The 24,436-nt window shown below is 48.3% G+C and overlaps 1 protein-coding gene and 1 long non-coding RNA gene across 3 annotated transcripts in view; both read right to left on the bottom strand.

The window, feature by feature from the left end:
- Positions 1-16,203, bottom strand: part of RSPO1 (R-spondin 1) — a 17,263-nt gene extending 1,060 nt beyond the window's left edge. Inside the window, exons 1-4 of one of the 2 annotated variants that reach the window (XM_015410894.1) lie at positions 16,095-16,203; positions 8,466-8,657; positions 3,821-3,970; positions 1,577-1,765 (exon numbers count right to left, since the gene is read on the bottom strand). In XM_015410894.1, coding sequence (XP_015266380.1) covers positions 1,577-1,765; positions 3,821-3,970; positions 8,466-8,657; positions 16,095-16,197 — 634 coding nt within the window. In that variant the 5' untranslated portion in view covers positions 16,198-16,203. The remainder of the gene's footprint in view (positions 1-1,576; positions 1,766-3,820; positions 3,971-8,465; positions 8,658-16,094) is intronic. The other variant, XM_015410893.1, reaches the window with a different exon arrangement.
- Positions 16,204-16,265: 62 nt separating this feature from the next.
- On the bottom strand, positions 16,266-23,640 carry LOC107110167. Its single transcript, XR_001482503.1, has 3 exons — positions 23,250-23,640; positions 19,069-19,171; positions 16,266-16,504 (listed from the first exon to the last, which is right to left on the bottom strand). It is a non-coding gene; the product is annotated as an uncharacterized LOC107110167 (long non-coding RNA).
- Between the last annotated feature and the right edge of the window lie 796 nt (positions 23,641-24,436).

The following is a 24,436-nucleotide window of genomic DNA, read 5'->3' as shown; positions in this document are numbered from 1 at the left end:
GGGGAGATGCTACAAAAATACCTGACAAAAGCAGGGGGTTACTGAGCACGTGACCTTTCCACCATTGCAATTTCAGGCATGAAGCTACCAGCCAACATGATTTCAGAAGAGGGATGGATATACATGTCCGACTGATAAGAGTTATTGGCAGCTGGTTGTGGGGAGTTCTGCAGTCTCAATCCAGAACATACACCACTCAGGGGCAAACATTTTCCAAGACATGAATTCTGTTGGGTGGGAATGCTTGGCCTTGGACACCGGCTACTCTTCTGCTGAGCGGCTCTATTCCATTGTGGGTGCATAAAGTGCCATCAGGTCACAGCCAGTTTATGGCAATGCTGTAGGATTTTCAAGGCAAGAGATAAGCAGAGGTGGTTTGCCATCACCTGCCTCTGCATAGCAACCCTAGGCTTGCTTGGTGGTCTCCTCTCCAAATACTAACCTGGGCAAATCCTGCTTAACTTCCAAGATCTGATGAGATCAGACTATCCTGGGCCAGCCAGGTCAGGCCTCTACTCCATTCAAGGAGCTTGAGCTGGAACCTCCACCATAGAGCAAAACCCCAGGAAACTTCCAGGGTGGGCTCCGGCCTTGATGCAGCTAGTCCAAAGAAGTGCCTTTCATAGATTTTAATGCTGGAGCCCAACAGCAGCCTGATCATGCTGCCTAACCTGATCACATCAGAGAGTGGGAGTGTAAAGCAGGGTTGCCCACTATTAGTACTTGGATGGGAGATCGCCAAAGAAGATTGGGGTTGCTATGCAGAGGCAGGGAATGACAAATCACCTCTGTTCATCACTTGCCTTAGAAAGCCCGTGGCCCTGTGCTTGCCATACGTTGGTTGAGACATGACAGCACATAATTATTATTCTGGCTCCAAATGTGTTTGTCCCATGCAAGGTCCTAATCAGCAAAAGGCCTGAAAATAAACAGTGCTTCAGAATGGAAGGGAGGCTCCAGCCCCTTGGGCCTGCAGAGGGTGTGTGGAAAATTTCTGATGGACCAACAGCTGACTCAGAAGTGAAACCAAAGTGGATGTGTTCTACAGTCATCTTAGGCCTGTGTGGCAGCATTTTTTTGTTTTTAGATGTGCAGGCAGGAGGAGAGAGATCTGTAATGGGTGTGCACTTTTAAACCTATTTTATTAGTGCAGAACACTAATGTATCATGTTCTGACTGCGTGGTCAGCTTGGGCGCCACACGGTCAAGCGCAAGCGTCGAGCTTCGCTCCAATAAACAAAGGACGATGTGGATCCTAGCCTGCACCAATCAGAGGGCTAGGCTCCGGGCCGAATGCCTATGGGACTCTCGGCCACTAGTTAGGACCTATTGGGAAGTGGGGGGGTGTTCTGGGTGGTGGATTCACGGGGGATATAAGCCTGCAAGCCGGCTAAAGTTGTCTTGTTCTGCACTAATAAAGTATGCTAAGCTGAATCACTTGTCCATCTGCGTACTTTTCACCCGCCCATGCTTCCCAGTGGGTAACACAAACAGAAATGGACCATGTCTATCTGACCAAGTGTTCCTGCCAATGAAGGGATGGGGTCTCAGTGGGGTTAGATGGCACCTTACTCACCTTCTGGACACTGGGTCCTCTGCACCGTGCATCTCCGGAGCTCTGTGGTGGCTGGACACAAGGACACATCCCCGGTAGGGGCCTGGAGGATCTTGCGGGAACGCCCTTCGTTGCCCCTCCTGAAGCCGCACCGTTTTTTTCTCTTGGAGCAAGGGCCCCATGGACCCCACTCGCTCATTTCACATTGTGCTGCCCCAAAGAAGAGAAGGAAAAAAACCTTGTCTTCATTTCAGCTTGCTTGCTTGGGAGAAGTAGCCATCACCCCAAATAGCAGCACCTCCCCCACACACACACACACCCATTTTGGAACACTGAGATGCTTCGATGGGCTCCCACTGCCCTGCTCATCCTTGGTTGAGTAAAAGTCTGAAAGAGGTGTGGGGTTTCTGAAAAATTAGGAGTATGCCTCCCTCAGCATTACTGATATCCATCCAGATGTGGATAGTGAAAGATCGACATGGCAGGAGAGACAGAAGATCAACATGGTACTTGCCTTGCTCACTGGCCTGACTATCAGCAGCTGCATAACATCTGGCTGACGTTGTTCTCCTACTCTGCAGGTACTTGGCCTAGCATGTACTCTAAAGCCTTCCTTCCCTTCAAAATTCCTGCATTTCCTTGGGTTACTAACCTCCAGGGAAGGTCCAAAGTTCTTGCAAAATTACAATGGATCTCCAGACTAGTGTTTCCTCTAAGCTGAGTAAGTGTGAGCTAGTTCATAGTTTTTTAGCCTCAGGCTCACACATTTTTGTCTTACCTCAGGAAGGGTGGCTCCAGAGCAAACTAATTTATGCAGTAGCCAAATAGCTTCCTCACAACTTTAATGTTAGTAGCTCACAAAGTAGAATTTTTGCTCACAAGACTCCACAGCGTAGAGGCAGCATTGCTCCAGACTACAGAGATGTGAGTTCCCCAGAAGGAAACTTCAGCTTTGAAGGGTAGATTCTATGCCATTACATGCCCACTGCGATCCTTTCCTAGGCACCACCCACTAAATCTCCAGGAACTTCCCAAGCTGGAGTTGACAACCCTAAGCCCAGCTGGAGGCCATTTTGGCCTTCTGCATAGGGTTGCCAACCTCCAGGTGGTAGCTGGAGATCTCCCACTATTACAACTGATCTCCAGGCAACAGAGATCAGTTCCCCTGGATAAAATGGCTGCCTCAGAAGTTGGACTCTTTATGCCCCAAACCCTGCTCTCCTTAGGTTCAACCCCCCCCCCCAAATCTCCAGGTATTTTCCAACTTTGAGCTTGAAGTTCTGCTTCTGTCTCAGGAAACTTCCAAGCTTTTCCAGTCACCTCTACCTCTGAGAAGATGTCTGTTTAGGAAAAGTAGCCTAAAGAAATGTGGGGGTTTTGTGGGGAGGGGAGGAGTCCAGCAAAAGCATCTCAACCTGTTCTCTTGCCCCCCCCCCCCAGGCAAAATGGGCTTGAGCTATCAGCAGAGGCAGACTGACTGCCCTCTGCCCTAGTGTTGCCAAGCTCCAGGTGGTATGCAAACCACCAAAAATACTATACAAATAAAGCATTAGACAACAAATTGTGTCCTTAAAATGAATTAGTATTTTCTTTTACAGTCCTTTCTCACCACTCCCATTTTGTCTCTAAACACAGTCACAAATGAAGTAGCTATGGATCGCCTAGGTTGCTGTCCATTTCCTCTGACTGCTTCAGGCTGCTGTCTCAGTGGTGGAGCCCTAAAAGTTCTAGATGTTAACTCTGCTTTTGCAGTCTATCTTGCTTCAATTTGGCTCTCTTGCTGGGCCCACCATTGAGACAGTGGCCGGAAGCAGACAGAGGAAATGGGCGGCAACCTAGGCGATCCATAGCCGCTTCATTTGTGACTCTGTTTAGAGACAAAAAGGGAGTGGTGAATAACTTCTGTGAAGAAGGACTGCAAAAGGAAATACTAATTCATTTTAAGGACACAATTTATTGTCTAATACTTTATTTGTACAGTATTTTTTGGTGCTTTGCATACTTGCCTATGCTGTACACCCATTCGTGGTTGACTTTAACCTCCAGGTGGTAGATGGAGATCTCTCGCTATTACAACTGACCTCCAAGCGACAGAGATCAGTTCCCCTGGAGAACATACCTGCTTTGGAAGGTGGACTCTATGGCAATGTATGCTATTGTAGTCCCTCCCCACCCTCCGCAGACTCCATCCCCCAAATCTCCTGGTATTTCCCAACCTGGAGCTGGCAACCCTGCCCTGCTTCCCCGCCAGATCACATGACTCACCAGGACCGCTGCATTCTATAGTGCCGTTGGCAGCAAAGGAGCCTTCGGGACAGGCTGTGTAACACCTCCCTTTGTGCAAGAACAAGCCTTCCTTACACTTTGTGCAAAAGTTTCTGCTGAAACAGTCCTCACAGTTCTCAATTTTGCATTCTGTGTCCAATGGGAGGAAAATAAAACAAGAGAGCTCAAATTAGCCCTTCAAATGTAACGTTTCTTGCTTACGATGCCCGTAGTTTGGCTTCCATCAAAAGACAGTGGCCAGGAGAGCTCACTTGTTTCATGTGGGGCCATCCCAGAATGAGGAGAGGAGAAAGAAGTCCTGGATCAGCCTTGTCTCCTGCCTACTTGAGGAATGCAACAATTGCCTCAGATGGCTGTTTCCCCCCCCACCACCACCACCCATGTTGATGACTTTGTAGGAAGAGTTCTGCTGAAACTAAGGCTGAAGGTACACTACCACAAAGAGGCACAAAGGGGAGGGGTGTGTGCCTCAGTGGCAGAGTCTCTGCTGGACATGCAAAAGGTCCCAGGTTCAATCCCCAGCATCTCCAGCTAGAGGATCTGGCAATAGATGACGTGAAAGACCTCTGCCTGAGATCCTGGAGAGCTGCTGCCAGTCTGAGCAGACAATATTGACTTTGATGGACCAAGGGGCTGATTCAGACCTGGGTTCAAATCCCCAATCTGCCATGGAAGTTTGCAGGGTGACTTTGGGCCAGTCCCATATTCTTAGCCCCAGCTATTTCATAGGGTTATTGTGAAGATAAAATGGAGAAGAGAACAACATAAGCTGCTTCAGGTCCCCATTGGGGAGAAAGGTGGGGTATAAATGAAGCAAATAAATAGGAAGTAAAGACATCCAGATAACAGTTTGTGGGGAGGGACAATGGCGCGCTGGTTCCTCCTCCAGTGGAAGACATGCTACTTTAGAGGATCTCAGCCCTCTGTATTGCCCTGGGTAACTCCGTAGTAGCCTTGAGTCTCCTGGGAGAGGACAGCATGAGCTGCTTTCTGGGGAACATTCTCACTCTCATGCTTGTCAACAGAGCCTTATCTTGAAGGCATGGTTGTTTCTTCCACCCACTGGAAGCCAGGTGTGAGATGGCCTGGCTCATCCAAGTGTTTGGGATAGCTGGGATCTTTCTAGAGTTCGTTGTATTTATTTCCACAACGGGCCTTATTTCTAGTATATAAATATTGTATAAATGTCATACAACAGTTATGGTGGAAAGATGGCATTAAAAATCCAAACAAAATGGAAACCAGCAGTGAAAATTGCCATAACAAAAAGGCTCAAAATGGGCTCTTCCAGTTTATGGTGGCGTGCTAGCAAACTCACCTCCTGGACCTCCCAAGGGTGAAGGTTATGCTCTTGGTCTCAAGGGTTTGGCTCAGCTCCGCTGCATGTGCATGCGCGTCTCGAGGCCAGCTGATTGGATCTGAGCCCTGAATCTGCTTTGATAACTGTGATGTGTCAGTAACGCTCTCCTCATAAGTAAACCCAGATCTCTCATGTCAGTTCTTTGGGAACTTCTGCAAACCTATGGAGCCTGTGGCCAGGGTCCATAGCATGTTCTTATATGGATAACACATTTTCTCTCCTCATCTCACAGGATGAAAATTGGTTGAAAGGAACTCATGAAAAGCCCACCAGATTTTTTAAAAATTCCACTGGAGCTGCAAAAAGGAGATTTTAGGTGAAAATAAATGGCAAAAGTAGGGATACGTCTTTGGTTTCTGGTGCCACATTGAAAACAATCTGAGCAATAGCAAGCTATCAATAAGGAAAAACGATGAATTCAAAACTTTTACAAGACAATGGCCCCGGTCACACAGGCCGGATATTGCGGGGAGGAGGCGTGGCTAATTGCCCTGGTGCAGTTTGATCCGCGATTACGTGATCAGACGCACCGGCAGCACACCACGGGTCCTTTCCTCAGCGCCGGCGGGTAAACGAGAGTGGCAATCACACAACGATCCTGCAGCACGGCAAAGAAGCGGCGCGGCGTGATCACACCAGCAGTGGCTAGGCGCCACTGCCGTGACAAACGGGGTCATTTTTTTTAAAAGCCGAAACGGAACTTTCGCTTTCCTTTTTGTGCACATGCGCCATTGGGTGCTTGTGCACATCTTGTGGAGATTTTGGGGGAAAAACCCTGTTTGCGAAGGGACATGGGCGGGCGCCAGATGCCACCACCGGAAACACGATCAGACGCCAGCCCTTGCCCCATGGTTTCCGGAAACTAGTACCTCGGAGGTACTAGTTTTTAACTCCGCATCTTCAGTGGGAAGCCTTCGGTTCGCCACGGGAGCTCTACGCTTCCCAGATGTTGCGGTGTGATTGCGCCTGGAAAATCCGCCTATCTTCCGTCTCTGTAGCGTGGCTAATGCTCCATATGACTGTAGCCAATGTTGTTTGAAATGTGGTGTCGGAGGGAAATTTTGCATGTACTGTAGACCAGAGGTGTCGAACTTAAGGCCCGCAGGCCGAAAGCAGCCCACCCATGGCTTTAATCAGGCTCATGGCTCTTCCTGCCTCCTCCCTCTCCTGTCCTCACCCTTTGAAGCTTGAGGCTGTGGAAATTCCCAGCTCCCTCCATCTTGTCTTTGCCTGCAGCAGGAAGCTCTTCTGGGCTTGCAAAGTTACAAAGAAAATACGGAATGGATTTTTCCATTAAAGTCTCTGCACCTAGATAGACTACTCTGGGATTGTTTCCAGCAATATAAACAGTGCTCTGGGACTGGAATGACAGCCCCCAGAGTACAATGATGGTCCCTAGCAATAGAATCTGTGTTCTGGGACCGGAATGACGGGGTACAGAGTGAATGAGAGCCCCTGGGAGCAGTGTTCCCTCTAAGCTGAGTTAGTGTGAGCTAGCTCACAGTTCTTTAGCCTCTGGCTCACCCATTTTCGCCTTAGCTCAGGAAGGATGGCTCCAGAGCAAACTAATTTATGCAGTAGCCGGATTGCTCACCAGTTGCTCAGAAATTAGAATTTTTGCATCCAAGACTCCACAGCTTGGGGAGAGCATTCCCTGGGAGTAGCAGCAGCATTCTGGGGATGGAATTCCACTCCAGGGGGCCTCATTCCAATCCCAGAACACTTCTGCTACTCCCAGGGATTGTTGTTTCACTCTGGGGGCTGTCATTCCAGTCCCAGAGTAGTCTATCTGGGCCCAGAGACCTTATTGGGAAATCCATTCTGTCTTTTCTTTGCAACCTTGTCTGTGCTGTGCTGCCATGTATTTCAGTGGAGTGGAGCTCAAGTAGTTTCACTTTCCAGTGTTTGCACTGCTGAAGCTGCTGCTTGCCTGAGTTGTCCCCTTGCAAATGCAGGGTTGATGTTTTGAGCCAGCTTGTCTCTGCTGAATGGACATGAGAACTGGTTCCTGAGTGAGTACTCTAACCTGGGAACCAACAGCCAAAGGGGAACATTACATTGGACAGCCACTGCCACTCTGAGTATACCTTGGGGGGGGGGGAGAAGCTTGCAATGCCCAGCCATTTCATGTTTTCCTAGGCTCAGAGTATTTTATATTTTTAGTTTGTATTTTAGTTTCTGCTGTGATCCTTGTGTTTTTTCTTGATGTTTTGTTTTTAAAATTGCATTGCCAAATCCCACTATTCCCCCACCTTTCTATTTTAGGCAGACACCTTTGGTGGTGGTGGGGGGTTAGGAGGTGTCATTTATCAAACACTGTTAAATAAACAAAATACCACAAGAGTTTTAAGCATATTTGTATTTTAAGTAAAAAAATCTTTAATTGTGTTTGTATCTTTTATAATGTTTATATCTCCACTACCTGGCATTACATTTTATGACACGCATGATCTGGCCCCACAAAGTCTCATTTATATTAGATCCAGCCCTTGTAACAAATGAGTTTGCTGTAGACTGTCAAAAAGGACAAATCAGTGGGTTCTACTTCAAATCAAGCCTGAATTCCCCCTAGAAGCTAGAATGACCAAATTGAGACTGTCAGATTTTGGTCACATCATGAGGAGACAACTCCCTGGAAAAGGCAATAATGCAAGAAAAGTGGAAAGCAGTAAGAAAAGAGGAAAATCCAACATGAGATGAATTGACTCGGTCAGGGAAGCCTTCAGTTCGCAATACGTGAGCCAGGCTGGTAATGATAGGATATTTTGGTGGTCATTCATCCATAGGGTTCCCTAAGTCAGAAGCGACTTGACGGCCCTTTACACTCACAAGACAATGATGTTGCTGTGGCCTTTCCCACCAACTTGGCTTGGGAGGCTTAAATACTGACCTCCACCCCTCTCTCCTGTTGGAAAAGGCAATGTCTGGTGTACAGAGAAGAAGACCCTGCAGGGCGCAGCAAGAAAATTAGATAGGACAGTGAGGTCAGCACCTTCTCTCTCTTGTTAAGTGTCATTCCTTGTCTGTCTCCAGATTGCTACTCTCAGGGCCATTTCCCCCTTCTTCTAGGAAGTGCCACATTCAGTCTTACCCTCTCTCTCAACTACAGATGTAGTTAGGAACCTATCTCTGTCTCTCCTCTTTCCTATCAAGAATATTAATTCCTAAATAAACCTTTATCTACTCTTGAGTCAGGTTGTGCACCATTGCTGTGTTAATTACTCCTTCCAACATCCCCCCCCTCCCCTCCCCTTCCCCACTCACTGATGCATTTGTTCATATCTGGGTTGCGCACATCAAAGTAGCCCAAGGGACAAGAGGGCAGGCAGATTCCAATCTGCCGGATGTCATTCCTCTCCAGAAGGATGAAGAGTTTCGGTGAACACTTGAGGCACCCGTTGAATTCAGAGCACAGCTCGCATCCTTTGGCACACCCCTGGCTCATCTCTGTACTGACTGGAAGAGAGTGAGAGAAAGTGAGAGAGAGATTTGTTAGCAGTGTAGAGCAAGATCACATGCCACCTCCTTGGGAACATTTTTTGGTTTGGTTTTGCCATCAGGTCACAGTCACAGCTGATTTATGGCGACCCTGTGGGGTTCTCAAGGCAAGAGATGTTCAGAGGTGGTTTGCCCCTTGCTTGCCTCTGCATCATGACCCTGTTATTCCTTGGAGGTCTCCCATCCAAATATTAGCCAGGGCCAACCCTGCTTAGCTTCTGAGATCTGACAAGATCAGGCTAGTCTGGGATATGCAGGTCAGGAACCTTTGGAACACAGCAGGTTCTTATCAACACCAGGATTTCATGTCTAGAAAACAGCCTCTCTCTGTCAGTGGCTCACTGGCTGGTCACCAATTAGGCTATATATTTCTCTCTCTAGGTGAACCTGGCCTTTTCTTCATTGAAAACAATGAAGTAATTCAGGTCCTTGTGCAGAGAAGTCAAGTCAGCTTCAGACAAATGAAGCCATTGCCCAACAGTGTCCTCAGATGGAGGACCCGCTTAAATTGCTACTCTTCACCCTCCGGTTCGTACAGTGAATCCATGCAATAAGGAATGAACAGGGAAGTTAGGATGCAACTGGGAATCCACCTCAGTGCAAGGACACCAATCACTCCTGAAAGCCAGCACAAGCACACCCAACTTCCCGTCTGGTTTTCACTTGTGAGAGCCAGTTTGGTGTAGTGGTTAAGTGCGCGGACTCTAATCTGGGAGAACTGGGTTTGATTCCCCACTCCTCCACTTGCACCTGCTGATGTGACCTTGGGTCAGTCACAAGCTCTGGCACAGCTGTTCCTGAAAGAGTAGTTTGTGTCAGAGTTCTCTCAGCCCCACCCACCTCACATGGTGTCTGTTGTGGGGATGGAAGGGAAAGGAGTTTGTAAGCCGCTCTAAGACTCCAAGTGAAGGGCGGGGTATAAATCCAGTCTCTTTTCTCTTCTCTTCTCTTGTGCATGGGGAGAGGAGCTCTTAAGCAGCATGTGTGACATCAGCCTTCTCAGGAAGGCAGAAATTTTAGGGTTGCCAACTCCAGGTTGGGAAATTGAGGATGGAGCTTGAGGGAGGTGGGGTTTGGGGAGGGAACTCAGTGGAGTATAATGTCACAACATCCACCCTCCAAACCAGCCATTTTCTTCAGGGGAACTGATCTCTGTAGATAGTTATAATTCCAGGAGATCTCCAGGCTCTGCCTGGAGGTTGGCAACCCTGGGTAGAAAAGAAATGTCTTAGGCATATAAATGCTGCAACAGCATTCCATGACTCCTTCCAAGTTGTTTCTACTTGCTTCTAGGTGGGCCCAAGGGAACAGCGGCTGCATCCACAGTAGACATGGCTGCAGTTAGTGGGTGTTGCCATTACAAATCCATTTTATTGCTGTCATATTTAGTGGGCCTCATGGGGAGATGCATCTGCCCAGGAGATTACAGCTCTGGCTGATGAACTCTGGCTGGCTTGCTGAGGCTCCTAGTTCCTAGTGCAGCCTTTCCACATAGAGTTTGCTGCTCTCTAGGTGGAGCCTGGAGTTCTCCCGGAATTACATCTGATTCCCAGATTACAGAGATCAGTTCTCCTGGAGAAAATGGCTGGTTTGGAGGGCAGTCTATGGAATCGCATACTCCCTGGCCTCTCTGCTCCTCCCCACTCTCCCCTCCTCAGGCTCTGCCCCCCAGTCTCCAAGAGTTCCTCAAGCTGGAGCTGGCAACCCTACTTCCACCCTCCAGCAAAGAAAAGGCAGTTTCTAATCCTTTACTGTTGTGGGAGTATGGGATGGGAGGGGAGCAAAGTTGGGTGGCTGGGATATAGATCTCCCAGAATTTGATATCCCAGAATTAAAACTGATCTCCAGAGTACAGAGATCAGTTCCCCTGGAGAAAATGGCTGTTTTGGAGAGTGGACTCTAGAGCATTATAATCCACTGAGGTCTTTCCCTTTCCTAAACCTTTTCCTCCCCTTCCGTCACCCCCAAATCTCCAGGAATTTTCTAACCCAGAGTTGGCAACCAAGGAACAGCAGATGTTATACAAGAAAGGGAGCTGAGTGGAGCACGCAGCCTTTGCCAGGTTCCTCTGGAGTCACTCTTTCAGTTCACTACCCGCAAGGGTTCAGGAAGAGTTGGCCAGCCCTTTCTGAAAGAGGCTGCATAGCTGTAACATCACTCCCCTGCCCCCATCCTGCTCACACTCCAACTTCTCATTGTTGGGGCAAAAGGCCAGTTCTGGGCACAGACTCACTCGGGCCTTTCTGTTTTGGCCAACCAAAACATCCAGTTCTATGTCTAAGTTGCTTTCTGGTATCAATTACCACAGACAACTGGGCCTGGTTTTTAAACAAACCGTCTCAGGTTATTTATACTGGTTAGTTATGCAAGCATTGCCTTTTGTTTATAGCCAGTCAACATCTTTTGGACTTTATTTTAAACACATTATTTATTCTTCCTCTAAAGCAAGTGCTGGGACATTCCTGAGAGATTTCTTGGGGGGGGGGGAGGCAGGAATTCTACTAAAGGCAGAATGCTCCCAAGGGCTTCTATGACATGCCATTATTGGGACAACCTCAGCACCAATCGTCAGCCTGGCCCCAGTGAATGACAACAGTCACAAGTAGAGTCACCAACTTTGGGTTGGGAAATTCCTAGAGATTTGGGGGTGCAGCCTGGGGAAGGTGGGATTTGGGGAGGGGATCTCAGTAGAATTATAACACGATAGAGTCCACCCTCCAAAGCAGCCATTTTCTCCAGGGGAACTCATCTTTGTCATCTGGAGATCATTTGTAACTCTGAGAGATCTCAGGGCCCCACCAGGAGTTTGGCAACAGCCACTGCACCAGGTGCTCCAGACTGTATTGGACATTACTTGTATACATTCATGTTTTAAAGCAGCAGTTCCCCATATGAAACTGAATTCTTCCCCTGTCTTTTTAGAATTTTCCAGGCCTGTCTACACTATATTCCCCTTTCTTTCTCAACAACCATAAGAACATCAGAAGAGCCCTGGTGGATCAGGCCAATCGTCCATCTAGTCCAGCATCCTGTCTCACACAGTGGCCAACCAATTCCTCTGGATGGCCAACAACAGGGAACAGAAGCCGAGGCCTTCCCCTGATGTCGCCTCCTGGCTCTGGGATTCAGAGATTCCATGCTTCTGAATGTGGAGGTTCCCCTAGGTCAACATTGCTAGTAGCCACTGATAGGAGCCACCCTCCATGAATCTATCTAATCCCCTAGGGTTTTCAAGGCAAGTGAGGTTCAGGAGTAGTTTGCCATTGCCTGCCACTGTGTAGCAACCCTGGACTTCCTCATTGGTCTCCTATCCAAGTATTACTAAAAAAATGACCCTGCTTAGCTTCCAAGATCTGATGAGACCAGGCTAGCCTGGCCCATCCAGGTCAAGGCTACTCCCATTTTTACACACAGGCTTACTTAAGGTTACCCTTTAGTTGCACATTTTCTGAGCACTGAGAACACAACCCTTTTGCACCTGCAGAAAGAAGACACTTTGCCACTGTTCAGTGCTGGTGCAAATGTTGTCTGGGTGGCTGGCACAGCTAGGTGGAGGGCGGATGTGCTTCTCTTTGAGTGGCAAGGAGCCCTAAGCCCCCAGCAAGGCTTTCATCATGTTATGAACCTTGAATTGTATGTGGGTGTGGGGTGGGGGTTAAAAGTCCCTGCTGAGGCAGTGCCTTCTCACACTGTGCTATTCCTCTACAAGGGCATATCAAGCTAGTATTTTTGAGAAAGAGAGCAAATTCTCCAGCTGCATTATTGTTTTTAAAAGAATGTAAAAGCATTTCTGGAGTACTCCCAGTGACTGTGTAGGCAGGGATGCTGGCAAGAAAAGACCTTTTAAGATCATCGTCTGAATAATCTGTTTTTATCTTTTAAGTTTATAATATCCAGCCTAGGGTTGCCAATCTCCAGGTGGGGTCCAAAGATCTCCTGGAATTACAAGTCATGTTCAGATGACAGTTCCTTTGGAGCAAATGGTGACTTTGGAGGGTGAACTCTATGGCATTATATCCTGCTGGGCTCCCGCCAATCCCCAAACCTTGCCCTCCTCAGGCCCCTCCACCAAATCTCCAGGAATTTCCAAATCCAGAATTGGCAACCCTAATCCAGCCCGAAGAAGCATTCTGGTGACTTGAAAGCTCGCACACAGTTTTCTGTCATTTTGGTGGTCCTAATCCTATATATATAATTGCCCTAACGTGTTGGCCATTTCCAACTCTCCCACTGACTGTGCTGTGTACTCCATCAGCCATTGGCCCATCAACTGCCACTCAAGAGTACTTGCGTGCCATTGGCTGGATGCTGGGTCTTCTCCTCTCCCCCTCCCATTGGCATCCTGGATACTCTTCTGTCACAGAATAAACTGCCAAAACGGCTGTCTATCCCGATGAAGACACTTCTGCTTGGCTCCTGTGGGACTTTTCCCTCAGTGGCTGTTGCTAGGCAACCAAGCTTGGTTCTGTCAGTAAAAAGCCAAAGACAGGAGGCCCTTTCCTGTCCTTTGGGGGAACTCATTGGGGCCCGTCCTGGCTAGGGGTTGCCAGCTCCAGGTTGGGAAATTCCTGGATATTTTGTGGTGGAATCTACCAAAACCAGAGTTTGGGGAGGGGAGAGGCCTCAGCTGAATAGAATGCCATAGAGCCCACCCTCCAGATCTGTTGTCTGGAGTTCAGTTGTGATACTCAGCGATCTTCAGGCTCCACCTGGAGGTTGGCTACCCTAGGCGTAGCAGTTAGCACTTCAAAGCAGGGTCTGTCAGACCCAGGTTCTTGCTGTGGAAGTTGAGTGGGTGATTTTGGACCAGTCACAGACTTTCAGCCTAACTGGGAGCCAGTTTGGTGTAATGGTTAAGTGAGCGGACTGTAATCTGGGAGAACCGGGTTTGATTCCCCACTCCTCCACTTGCACCTGGCTGGATGACTTTGGGCAAGCCGTAGTTCTGATAAGAGCTGTTCTTGAAAAAGAGCAGTTTCTGTCAAGAGCTCTCTCAGCCCCACCTACCTCACAGGGTGTCTGTTGTGGGGAGGGGAAGGGAAAGGAGTGTGTAAGCCGCTCTGAGACACCTTTGGGTAGTGAAGGGTGGGGTATAAATCCAATCTCTTCTTCTTCTTCTAACCTATCTCACAGGATTGTTGTGCAGATCAAAAGGGGGAGAGGAGAATGATGTAAGCTGCTTTGGTCTCCACTGCGGAGAAAGACGTACTTTTCCTCCTGGGGAACCATTGCTGCCAATCTCCAGGTGAGGGCTGGAGATCACGTAGAATTAAAACTGCTCTCCAGATGGCAGAGATCAGCTCCCCTGGAAAAAATGGCTGCTCTGCAGGGTGGACTCTGTGTCATTATACCCTGCTGAGGTCGTTTTCCTCTTGCTTGGATCCCCAATGTGGAGAAAGACTGTAGTTTTCCCAGATAGAGGCTGCAGGTGGGGGGGGATGGAAAGCTGAAGTCAGAGGGGCAGGTAATAGTAAGCTGATGGTTGGCTGGGACTGAGATAGGGTTGCTAACTCCAGGTTGGGAAATTCCTGGAGATTTGAGGAATGGAGTTTGGGGAAGGTTGGGTTTGTGGAGGGGTGGGACCTCACACATGTACAATGCCATAGACTCCCCCCTCCAAACCAGCCATTTCCTCCTGGGGAACCATTGTTACCAATCTCCAGGGGAGGGCTGGAGATCACTCAGAATTACAACTGTTCTTCAGATGGCAGAGATCAGCTCCCCTGGAAAAAATGGCTGCTCTGCAGGGTGGACTCTGTGTCATTATACCCTGCTGAAGATGCCACAGCAAATTGCCGCTGAGTGCCCAAGGCCAGGGCACCTACCCAAAGTCTCTTTCTAGAGCTCGTTGTATGTATTTCCACAACAAGTCTTATTCCTAGTAAAATATATTTTTCCTCTAAAGCAAGTGCTGGGACATTCCTGAGAGATTTCTGGGGGGGGGGAATTGAGGGTGGAGCCTGAGGGAGGTGGGATTTGGTGAGGGAACTCAGTGGGTACTTAGTCTTTGCCTCTTGCCTTTCAGTGCTTCACCTGAATTGTGATTTGTTTTCTTTGACTTTGGATCAGCATGGCTGTAAAGAGGGAAAAGCTATACTTGCCCTGACCATCAGAATTCTCCTATTTGCTCTCCTGTCAGGACTACTCATCAGCCATGGGCAACATTCTAAAGCCCTATACCCTCTTCTCACACAAAGGCCACAAACATATAGGGTTGCCATCTCTAGGGGAGGCCTTGGAGATCTCCTGGAATAACAATCAGTCTCCAAGAGGAGAGATCAGTTCCCCTGGAGCAAATGGTTGTGTTGGATGGTGGACTCACACCTGTGCTGAGCGCTCTGTTCCCAAATCTCCAGGAATCTTCCAACCAGAAGTGGGCAACCATAGACACTACAAATAGCCAGCCTGTAAAAATGGTCTTTGGTGTCTTGGGCAAGAAGGTTGTCTCCAGTGGAGATCCCCAAAAGGCCTTCAGATTATCTTGGAATCCTATAGGCTACAGCCCGTGTATTTAGCAGAGGTTGGAACATCTTAGAATGTCCAACAGAAGGAGAAGGAGGAGGATTTATACCCTGCTTTCACTTGGAGTCTCGAAGTGGCTTACAATCGCCTTCCCTTCCTCTCCCCACAACAGCACCTTGTGAGGCAGGTGGGGAGCTCTGAGAGAACTGTGACTGACCCAAGACCCATGTGCAGGAGTGGGGAATCAAATCCGGTTCTCCAAATTAGAGTCCACCACTCTTAACCAGTACGCCAAATTGGCTGCCCTCACTCACACACACACAGAGAACGTATCCCTCACCTATACGTTCCATAAGACAGACACACTGCCCTTTCTGGTTTTATGAGCATCACCCTAAGAAAAGGTTTTCCAGATCAAGCATGGTGCTTCTCACTGCACTATTAAACCCACACTTTCCTCCCCACTAAAGACATGGCTACGATAAAATTTAGGCGCATAAGCCTTGAGGCTGCTTTCACACACATTGGATAATGCACTTTCAATGCATTTTCAATGCATAGCAATAATTTCCAATTGGATTTTTTGTGTGTGAAAAAAGAAAATCCAGTTGCAAATGATTGTTAAAGTGTACTGAAAGTGCATTACCCAACATGTGTGAAAGCAGTTTTGGGTTGACATGAGGGCTGCTCATTTAGAAAAGTAGGAAAATGGGCTGGTTTGCTTCCTGAAGACCGCACTTCCCTTTCCATCCCAGCCATGATGCCGATCCATACAAGACAGCACAAAGGGTGGATTCTCTGTTGCTTGCTGACCTCCAGGTGTCTTCTGTCACCCCTGACTCCTAAGATGCCTGCAAATGTATTGAGAGAAGGAGAGCATAGCACAGGCCTGTTTCAGAGTGGCTCGCCATTCAAAGGGGTTCTCATACGTACTTCGCCTTTGCCTCTTGCCTTTCAGTGCTTTGCCACTGCCGCCGCTGCCTGTAAGATCCACTGAGTTTAGAAAAACCACCACTATAAGTAGTCCAAGCTGCATAGTAACTTCCCAGCAGCGTGGGCCCTCGAAGGTAGGGTGACTGGCAGACTCCGGTCCACAAGTGGGAGAAGTGGGGGGGGGGTGTCTCACCCCTTCCCCTAATGTCTTTGGGGCTGGATCAGAAGCACGAGTCTTTACACGACACTTGATAAGAGACCATCTTCGCAAGCCAGGGTCTTGGCCACGGTGGTCTTAGGTTGCAGTCCCCATAAGGAGTCTGAGAGCTTGCAAGGGAAAGTCCCATCTGGGGTGCCCGCGCACAGTGAGCACGGAGCTGCGTGGAGCTTCTCTGCTTGCACTAAAGAAGCTGGAAGGGAAACAGAAAGGGGGTTAATTGGAAAGTTAAACCCTTGTTGTTTTTTCTTGTTGTTGTTCTTTCCTCACTGCTGCTCTAGATCCCTGGACTGCTTCCTCCAAGGATGATTTGTGAAAACAAGGAGCTCCCAGATGGAATTCCTGGTGCTGTAATGTGATCTGTGTTGCAGGGTTGCCAACCTCCAGGTGGGGCCTGGAGAGCTGTGCTACATGAGACAGAGGCTGCGATCCTAAACACACTTATTATGTCATAGTTCAGTGAGAGTGGATGAGAGTGGAGCGCAGCTGATCATCTCTGTACATTAAACAGGGGTGCTAACTCCTGCTTGGGAAATTCCTGTGGGGGTAGAGCCTGGGGAGGAACCTCAGCGGGGTATAATGCCACAGAGTCCACCCTCCAAAGCAGCCATTTTATCCAAGGGAACTGTTCTCTATGGTCTGGAGATCAGCTGTAATTCTAAGAGATCTCTAACCCCACCTGGAGGTTGGCAAGCCTAACACTGAACAGTTTCCTTGACTGATGTGTGGGGTCCCTCCAGCCTGGAAATGCTGAACCTGAAACAGCTGCCGCTAGGATGGATGGGCTGGAGGGCCCTGGTTTTCAGCCATGCGCTAGCCTGTCCATGACATGCACCCTTCACATATCCCCAGTATAGGTTGATAGCAACAGGGAAAGCCATAGGCATCAGAAGCACAGTTCATTGTGGGCAGAGGCCATGCAAGTGAGGGCATGGGTCCTTTTCCCCTGCCATCACTGCCCGGGTGGTTGCCAGGGCTTCTCCACTGTGTTGAGATCGAGCATGTGTTTGCGCTTAGGGTGACGCTGCGTCATTCAACTGATGTGTATGGTGTGTGTGTGCTTGTAGACTTCAAATAAACAAGGAGCTGCTTGTATAAATTGAATCCTGCCTGGCTTTGGACTTGGAAAGCTGTTTAAAGCAGCCTGTGTTGCAAGCACTATCAGATGCCTCAGTGTCTTTGGCCTTCCGGGCTTCATGATGATGTAAACCAAGGAGGGGTGAGCAGCTCAGAAGCATCCAAGCAGGAATTGCCAAAGGAGGTCTCTTTTGGAGTTTGCCCCACTAAGGGGAAGACAAAAGAGAATTTTAGGCAGGGAGGCTAGATCGGGAGAACCCAATGCAAGTCTGTAACCACATGGACTTTTATAGATTCAGTGGGTAGCTGTGTTGGTCTGAAGCAACAGACCGAAGTTTGAATCCAGTGGCACTTTTAAGACCAACAAAGTTTAATTCTGGGTATAAGCTTTTGTGTGCATCTGAAGAAAGGCATCTGAAGAAGTACATATGCACATGAAATCTTATATCCAGAATTAAACTCTGTTGGTCTTAAAGGTGCCACTGAACTCAAACTTTATTCTCATTAACTTTTATAGACACTTTTAACACAGGCACACATCTAATAAAATTAACATCTCTACTCCTTTTCATGATAAAATACATAAAATATTACAATGTTGTCATATGTATGTACAGGGCTATTTTGGGGCAGGAACGCACAGGAACGGAGTTCCGGCTGGCTTCAGAGTTGGCCATGCCCACTACAGCCAAAACCTCTGTGTGCATGGCTACAGAGGGAAGGCCTGGAGAGTGACCCCCTCTGCGACTCCGAGGCAGGCGGACCAGGGGGGGGCCTGCTCCTGGGGCGCCCAGGCAAGCCACTGCCTCCCCTCCCCTCCAAGGGCTGGCCTGCCCGGCCAAGCCAAGGGAAGGCAGTTTAAACTGCCTCCCCTCCCCTCCGAGGGCCGGCTTGCCCGGGCTCCCCGCAGCCGCAGGGTGCCCAGGCAAGCCAAGGGAAGGCATGGGGTGTGGCCTAATATGCTAATGAACTGCACTGTTAGGGGTGTGGCCTAATACGCTAATGAGTATCTGCTATTGGGTGTGGCCTATTATGCTAATGAGTTCCTGCTGGGCTTTTTCTACAAAAAAAGCCCTGTGTATGTATGCTATTGGCAGAGTCGCCCTGTAAAGTTGTAACTGTTTTAATTTTTGACAGGTCTAGTCAGAATTCTGTTGTCACTTAGTAAAAGCTTGTTTAAAATGTGTTTTTAAAATATGTAACCGAAAATGTACGCTATTAGCAGAGTCACTCTGTAAAGTCATAACTATTTAATTTTTGACCATTGATCAGAATTCTATTCTATTTTTACTTGCTAAAAGCTTGTTTATGATGTTGGCCTTTTGAATTTATCTTTCACATTGTTATCAATCTCTGTTCCTGAATTACTTTGTATTTGTTATTATGGTTCTATATTGGTTTCTATATCCCCTCTTTGGCTTTATTGCTCAGTTTGTGATTTGTTTGTTGGAAAATTTGGAAATAAAATATAAATTTTAAAAAGGCCTAGCAGAAATCAAGATCTATTACATCCACGGTATTCCCATGAGCTATTTAGGCTAGTAACCAGATCAAAAACATGATATGATTAGTCTGCTGGGATTTATTCTTGACAAATCCATGCCAGCTTCTTGTAATCAGTGGATTGTTTTCAAGATGCTTTCAGTCTTGACTGTTTTGTCATCTGTCCTTGTATATTACCTGGTATCAAAGTCAGGCTGACAAGTCTGTAGTTTCTTAGATCCTCCTTTTTGAAGACAGGGGCAACATTTGCCTGATTCCTGGTCTCTGCCTTTCAGAATGTCTGAAATACAACAGAGGTTTTCATCATGAAGTTTCCTTTAAATGCCCATATAGGATCGCCAACTCTGGGTAGAGAAATTCTTGGAGATTTGTGGGGGGCGGAGCCTGGGGAGGGCGGGTTTTGGTGAGGGGAAGGGACCTCAGCAGGGCGTAATGCCACAGAGTCCAACCTCCAGAGCATCCATTTTTCCCCAGGGGAACTGATTTATGTAGTTTGGAGATCAACTGTAATTCTGGGAGGTCCATGTCCCACCTGGAGGTTGGCAAGCCTAATGCCCTAGGATGCTTTCACAACCACACTTTCCTCTGCTCTGCAGGCTGTCTGAGGATCAATCCTTACAGGGTTTCCAGTTCCTGGTTGCACTGTTCCCTCTAAGCTGAGTGAGTGTGAGCTAGCTCACAGTTTTTTAGCCTCTGGCTAACACATTTTTGTCTTAGCTCAGGAAGGAGGGCTCCAGAGCAAACTAATTTATGCAGGAGCCAAATCGCTCGCTCACAACTTTAATGCCAGTAGCTCACAAAGCAGAAATTTTGCACACAAGACTCCACATCTTAGAGGGAACATTGCCAGGTTGGTAAATTCCTGGAGATTCTTGTTCATCAACCTGCAGAGAAGGTGAGCTGCCCTCCGCTGTCTCATCCTTATGTTTTTCTTAGTGCAATCCTAGGTCTGTCCCACTGAATCACTCTGTAATAAGCATGCTTCAGATTGTAGCCTCTGCTCATGTAGCACACTAGGGTTGCAAGCTCTGGGTTTAGAAATTCCTGTAGATTTGTGGGTGGGGCCTGGGGAGGGCGGGGCTTGGGGAGGGAAGAGACCTTAGTGGGGGTATAATGTCAGAGAGTCCAACCTCCAAAGCAGCCATTTTTCTCAGGGGGGACTGATCTCTGTTGACTATAATGCAACCAAAGAAAGGGACCCACCATATTCTGTTTCCAGAGACCTATGAAGAGTCTTGCGTGGCCCTGTGTGGCGGGGCTGTGGCTCAGTGGTAGAGCATCTCCTTGGCATACAGAAGGTCCCAGGTCCAGTCCCTCACATCTCCAGTTAAAAGGGTCGGGAATGAGGTGATATGAAGAGCTCAATCTGAGACCCTGTACAGCCACTATCAGTCAGAGTAGACAACACTGACATTGATGGACCAATGCTTTTTAATTCAGTATAAGACAGTTTCAGGTATCCTTTCTCCAGTTCATAGTTATATGCCACTATGGGCACATCTGCCCCTTTCCAGCTATAGTTCTTAGGCAGATGTACTGAAGAGGAAAGGGCTGAGAACTCTGGGGCAGTTCCCAGCTCCTTCTTCCCTGACACCAGTAGCAAAGAAATGAGCTGCTGAAGACAAGCTTGGGGATCTAAAATTAAAGAGTGAAAAATCTACCCGAACTGCTAGTGCAATTTCAGGAAAGGTTAACTCTAAAGAGCTCTGATAGACTGTTCTTAAATCTCTCACAGGAGGCAGCTGCCCAGTTTGGCCACAAGTAGAGTGGTGCTGGAACAGAGATGGTTTAGCTCAAGGGCCCATTCACACATGCAGCGGAGGGAGGGATGGGGCTGAACTCCTCTTGCAAAGAGATTCTCTCTGCATGGTGCGCACCGATCTGAGTTATGTCCCCATGGGTTTCCAAGGCTGGCTGAACATGACAAAATCAATAGGAAATTCATCTCAGAAGGTACTGGCTCTAAGGAAAGAGGGCTAGGCATGAGGGGCAAATGTTTTCCTTGGTTAAGAGTTTATAGATAGTTTCTGCTTGCTGTTGTTGGATGAAGCCAAGTGGGGTGTAGTCCACTGGCTCAGATTCAAGGCATTAGGGAGGGGAAACTGGCTGTTGACGCATTTGTCCAATTTCATTAAGGTAGTTGGATACTGATTTCACCCTGACCTGGCTGGACCAGGCTAGTCCGATCTCGTCAGACAGATCATAGAAGTTGAGCAGGGTCAGCCCTAGATGCTCCTTGGATGGGAGACTACCAAGGAAGTCTGAGGTTGCTACAAGTGGCTGTGGTTACACACACTAAATAATCCATTTTCAATCCACTTTCAATGCACTTTCCAACTGGATTTTGCCAGTTTACACAGTAAAATCCAGTTGGAAAGTACATTGAGAGTGGACTATTTAGTGTGTGTGACCGCAGCCAGAGGCAGGTAGTGGCAAAGCACCTGTTTGTCCCATGCCTTGAAAACCCTGCAACTTGACAGCAGTGTTCCCTCTAAGCTGAGTTAGTGTGACCTAGCTCAGTTTTTTAGCCTCCGGCTCACACATTTTTGTCTTAGCTCAGGAAGGATGGCTCCAGAGCAAAGTAATGTATGCTGGAGCCAACTCGCTCACTCACAACTTTAATGCCAGTAGCTCACGAAGTAGAATTTTTGCTCACAAGACTCCACAGCTTAGAGGGAACATTGCTTGACAGCACTTTCCACCACCACAGATTGCTAAGAGTTTGTCTTTCCTTAAAAAAAAAATAAAGTACTAAAATGGTTCATTTTTCTTGTACACCCCCAGTAGTTATCCTTGTCTTCCCATTGACTTTTCTCATTATTTGGTACTCCTCTCCCCTGCCCCAATTCCCTGTGGTCCCCTAATCTCAAGCCCTAATGCCCCACTGTCTCTTTCCAGGCAGCCGGAGAATCCCTGTGTAAGAAGTGCTGTGGAACTACAAACAGTTCTTGCTGATATTTCACCACCCGCCTCCAGATTCCAAGGTGTGGTTCTTTGGGTGTGGAAGATCTTGCTGCAGGGCTGGATTCTGTCCTCACTCATCACCCTGGGTTCTAGGATGCAGCAGGTGGGGATGCAGTGAGATCCTTCATGCAATCAGCCCTTGGGGGAGAGGTTGAGCTGGGTCTTTGGTGCCAGCTACACACTTGTTGTTCATCTGGGGGGGAAAGTGTCTCTTTCACATTGTTGTGATTCACATCACATCTGTGAGCACAGGTGTGGTGAATTTTCAGAAGAGCGGCAAAGCCCAGCACTTGTAGAGTGATTTCAGCCACACTGTCGGGAAGCCTGCCCTCTTCTTTGTGGCCCAGGGAAACCATGCAGCATTCCTCTGAAGACTGAAGTGCCGTCAAGTTGCACCCCATGCGGTTGTCAAGGCAAGAGATCTTCAGAGATGGTTTGCCATTGCCTGCCTCTGCATAGTAACCCTGGACTTCCTTGGAGGTCACCCTTCCAAGTACTGACTAGGGCTGACCCTACTTAGCTTCCAAGATCTGTCGAGATTGGGCTAGCCTGGGTCATCTAGGTCATGGCAGGACTGAAGACACAGGATAGGGTTTTTTGAGAGAAGGAGGTAGAGAAGCATCCATACTTCTGATGCGTGCACATTCTCCCACCAGTGTGATCCTACAAAAACCTCTTCTACCAGAGTTTACAACAGAAGAACAGAAACAAACATTTCCCCCTTGGGGAAGGGTACTTCCCTGCCCACCTCTCCTCTGACTGGAGGAAGCAGACTGTGGCCTGATGCGTCACTTTGGCCAAGGGCTGGGGGGAAACTGTGGGGAACACACTCATCTCAGTAGTGCAGCAACAGCAGGTTTCATCGAAAGCAAAAGGGAAATGAGTTTTGTACTCCCAGGGCCACTTTCAATTCTCTTCCAAACAACTCTCTGTCTCCACCCTTTGATGGCAACCTGTTGAGCTTCAGCTTAAGATAAAACAAACCTTTCTAAAAAGTCAGCCTTGGGCTTGAGGGTCAGAGTAAATGAATTCCGTTAGATGCAATATGCAATTACCGCCACAAGTGCTTACGCATCTAAAGATATGATTTTGTCAGCCTGAACATATTTCTTAGATAAGTAAACTGGATAATGTGTGTCAAAGCCACTGTTCCTGGAAAGTTCTTTATGTGGTTCCCCTGGGGGTCCCTCGTCTAGGAGCAGGGGCGAGATGTTCCAGTCATTTCCTAACAGAAAACCTCTCTTCCCTTGAATTGACAGCAAGAAGATGAATCCTGCATGCCGCAGCGGCTTCTCACTCTTACCAGAGGTGTGATCCCTGTCTCACAAGGCATGCTCCCCTCAAGCACACACCCCTGCCAGCCAGACTGAACCAGGCCCCCTCCAAACCCTTACCTCCGAGCTGTCAGTTGTTCCCGGCTTGCCCGACAGAGCCCTCTCGGCTATTCTGGTTAGCCTCCAAATCCTATGGCCATCACAATTCCTTCAGAAAAAAAAGTTATCCAGCACCCCTAGTTTTCTTCTCTGCTCGTTTTTGTTGTGCCTTCAGTTTAGGGTTTTGATGTTTGTTTGTTTTTTTAAAAGGGGGGCCTTTTTCCTTCCAAAACCAGGCAAGCTAAAGATTTCCCCAGCTTTGCAGACAGACGTGATGCTGTCTCCGATCTGCCGGATTGTAGCTTGCAGAGACGGTCTGGGCTCGTTTGCACTCCATCAGCCCACACTGCTCTCGGTGCATGCTGAGCAAAACAAGAATGTGATCATAGCTGAGCCATTTGCACTATTCATAAATTCCCGGCTGTGGTGCTGCAGATCCCAGCCTCTCTGTTCACCTGGGCAGCTGTCCTCGCATCTCCGTTATCATTCCTTCATACATATCTATTATTCTGCTCTTGCAAAAGGCATCCAGTGCACACTCCGGCAGAAGGGAATCCCACCCCACTCGTACCACCTCCTAAGACAATATCCTGCCAAAATATTGCGACTGTTGCAAAACCTGGACTGGAGCTTGCAGAGTTCTGCCCAGAGCCAGCAGGAACTCAGTCAATTTCCACAGAGGGATGGGGGAGCAGGCACCGTCCCCTTTGGAGCCAGCTGCCAAGGAGTGGGTGCTAATATTTCAGTAGTAACCCGGCACAGTGTGGCCTGGCCACTGCCCCAACTGTTAAGAAACATGACACACTGTTCAACGAAGTTTGTTACCTACTTGGGAGGGAGGGAGAAAGGGAGGGAAGCAGCCTAGAGCAGGAGTGCTTGGTTGTAAGGGAGACTGGATCATGCTTACAAAGGGAAGAGATCCTTGGCAAAGTAACCTGGGAGCTCAGCACAGGGCCTGGCCTGGAAATGCGGTGGCCTCAGACAGGAGACCACAGCCTCTGTCTTACCTGAGCTGCTGCAGCCACACTCATGCTAACTCGCAGGCGTTTAATTTCCAAATGGCCCATTAGCTAGGCTTGCCAACCTCCAGGTGGGGCCTGGAGTTCTGGAATTATAACTGGTCTTCAGACTGCAGAGATCAGTTCCCCTGGGGAACATAAGATCACAAGAAGAGCCATGCCAAATCAAAGGCCTATCTAGTCCAGTGG

Source organism: Gekko japonicus, unplaced genomic scaffold (genome assembly GCF_001447785.1).
Source record: "Gekko japonicus isolate JY-2015 unplaced genomic scaffold, Gekko_japonicus_V1.1 scaffold99, whole genome shotgun sequence".
NCBI classification, from domain to species: Eukaryota; Metazoa; Chordata; class Lepidosauria; order Squamata; family Gekkonidae; genus Gekko; species Gekko japonicus.
Note: the sequence above shows the minus strand (reverse complement) of the source record. Positions and strands in the feature narration are given on the sequence as shown.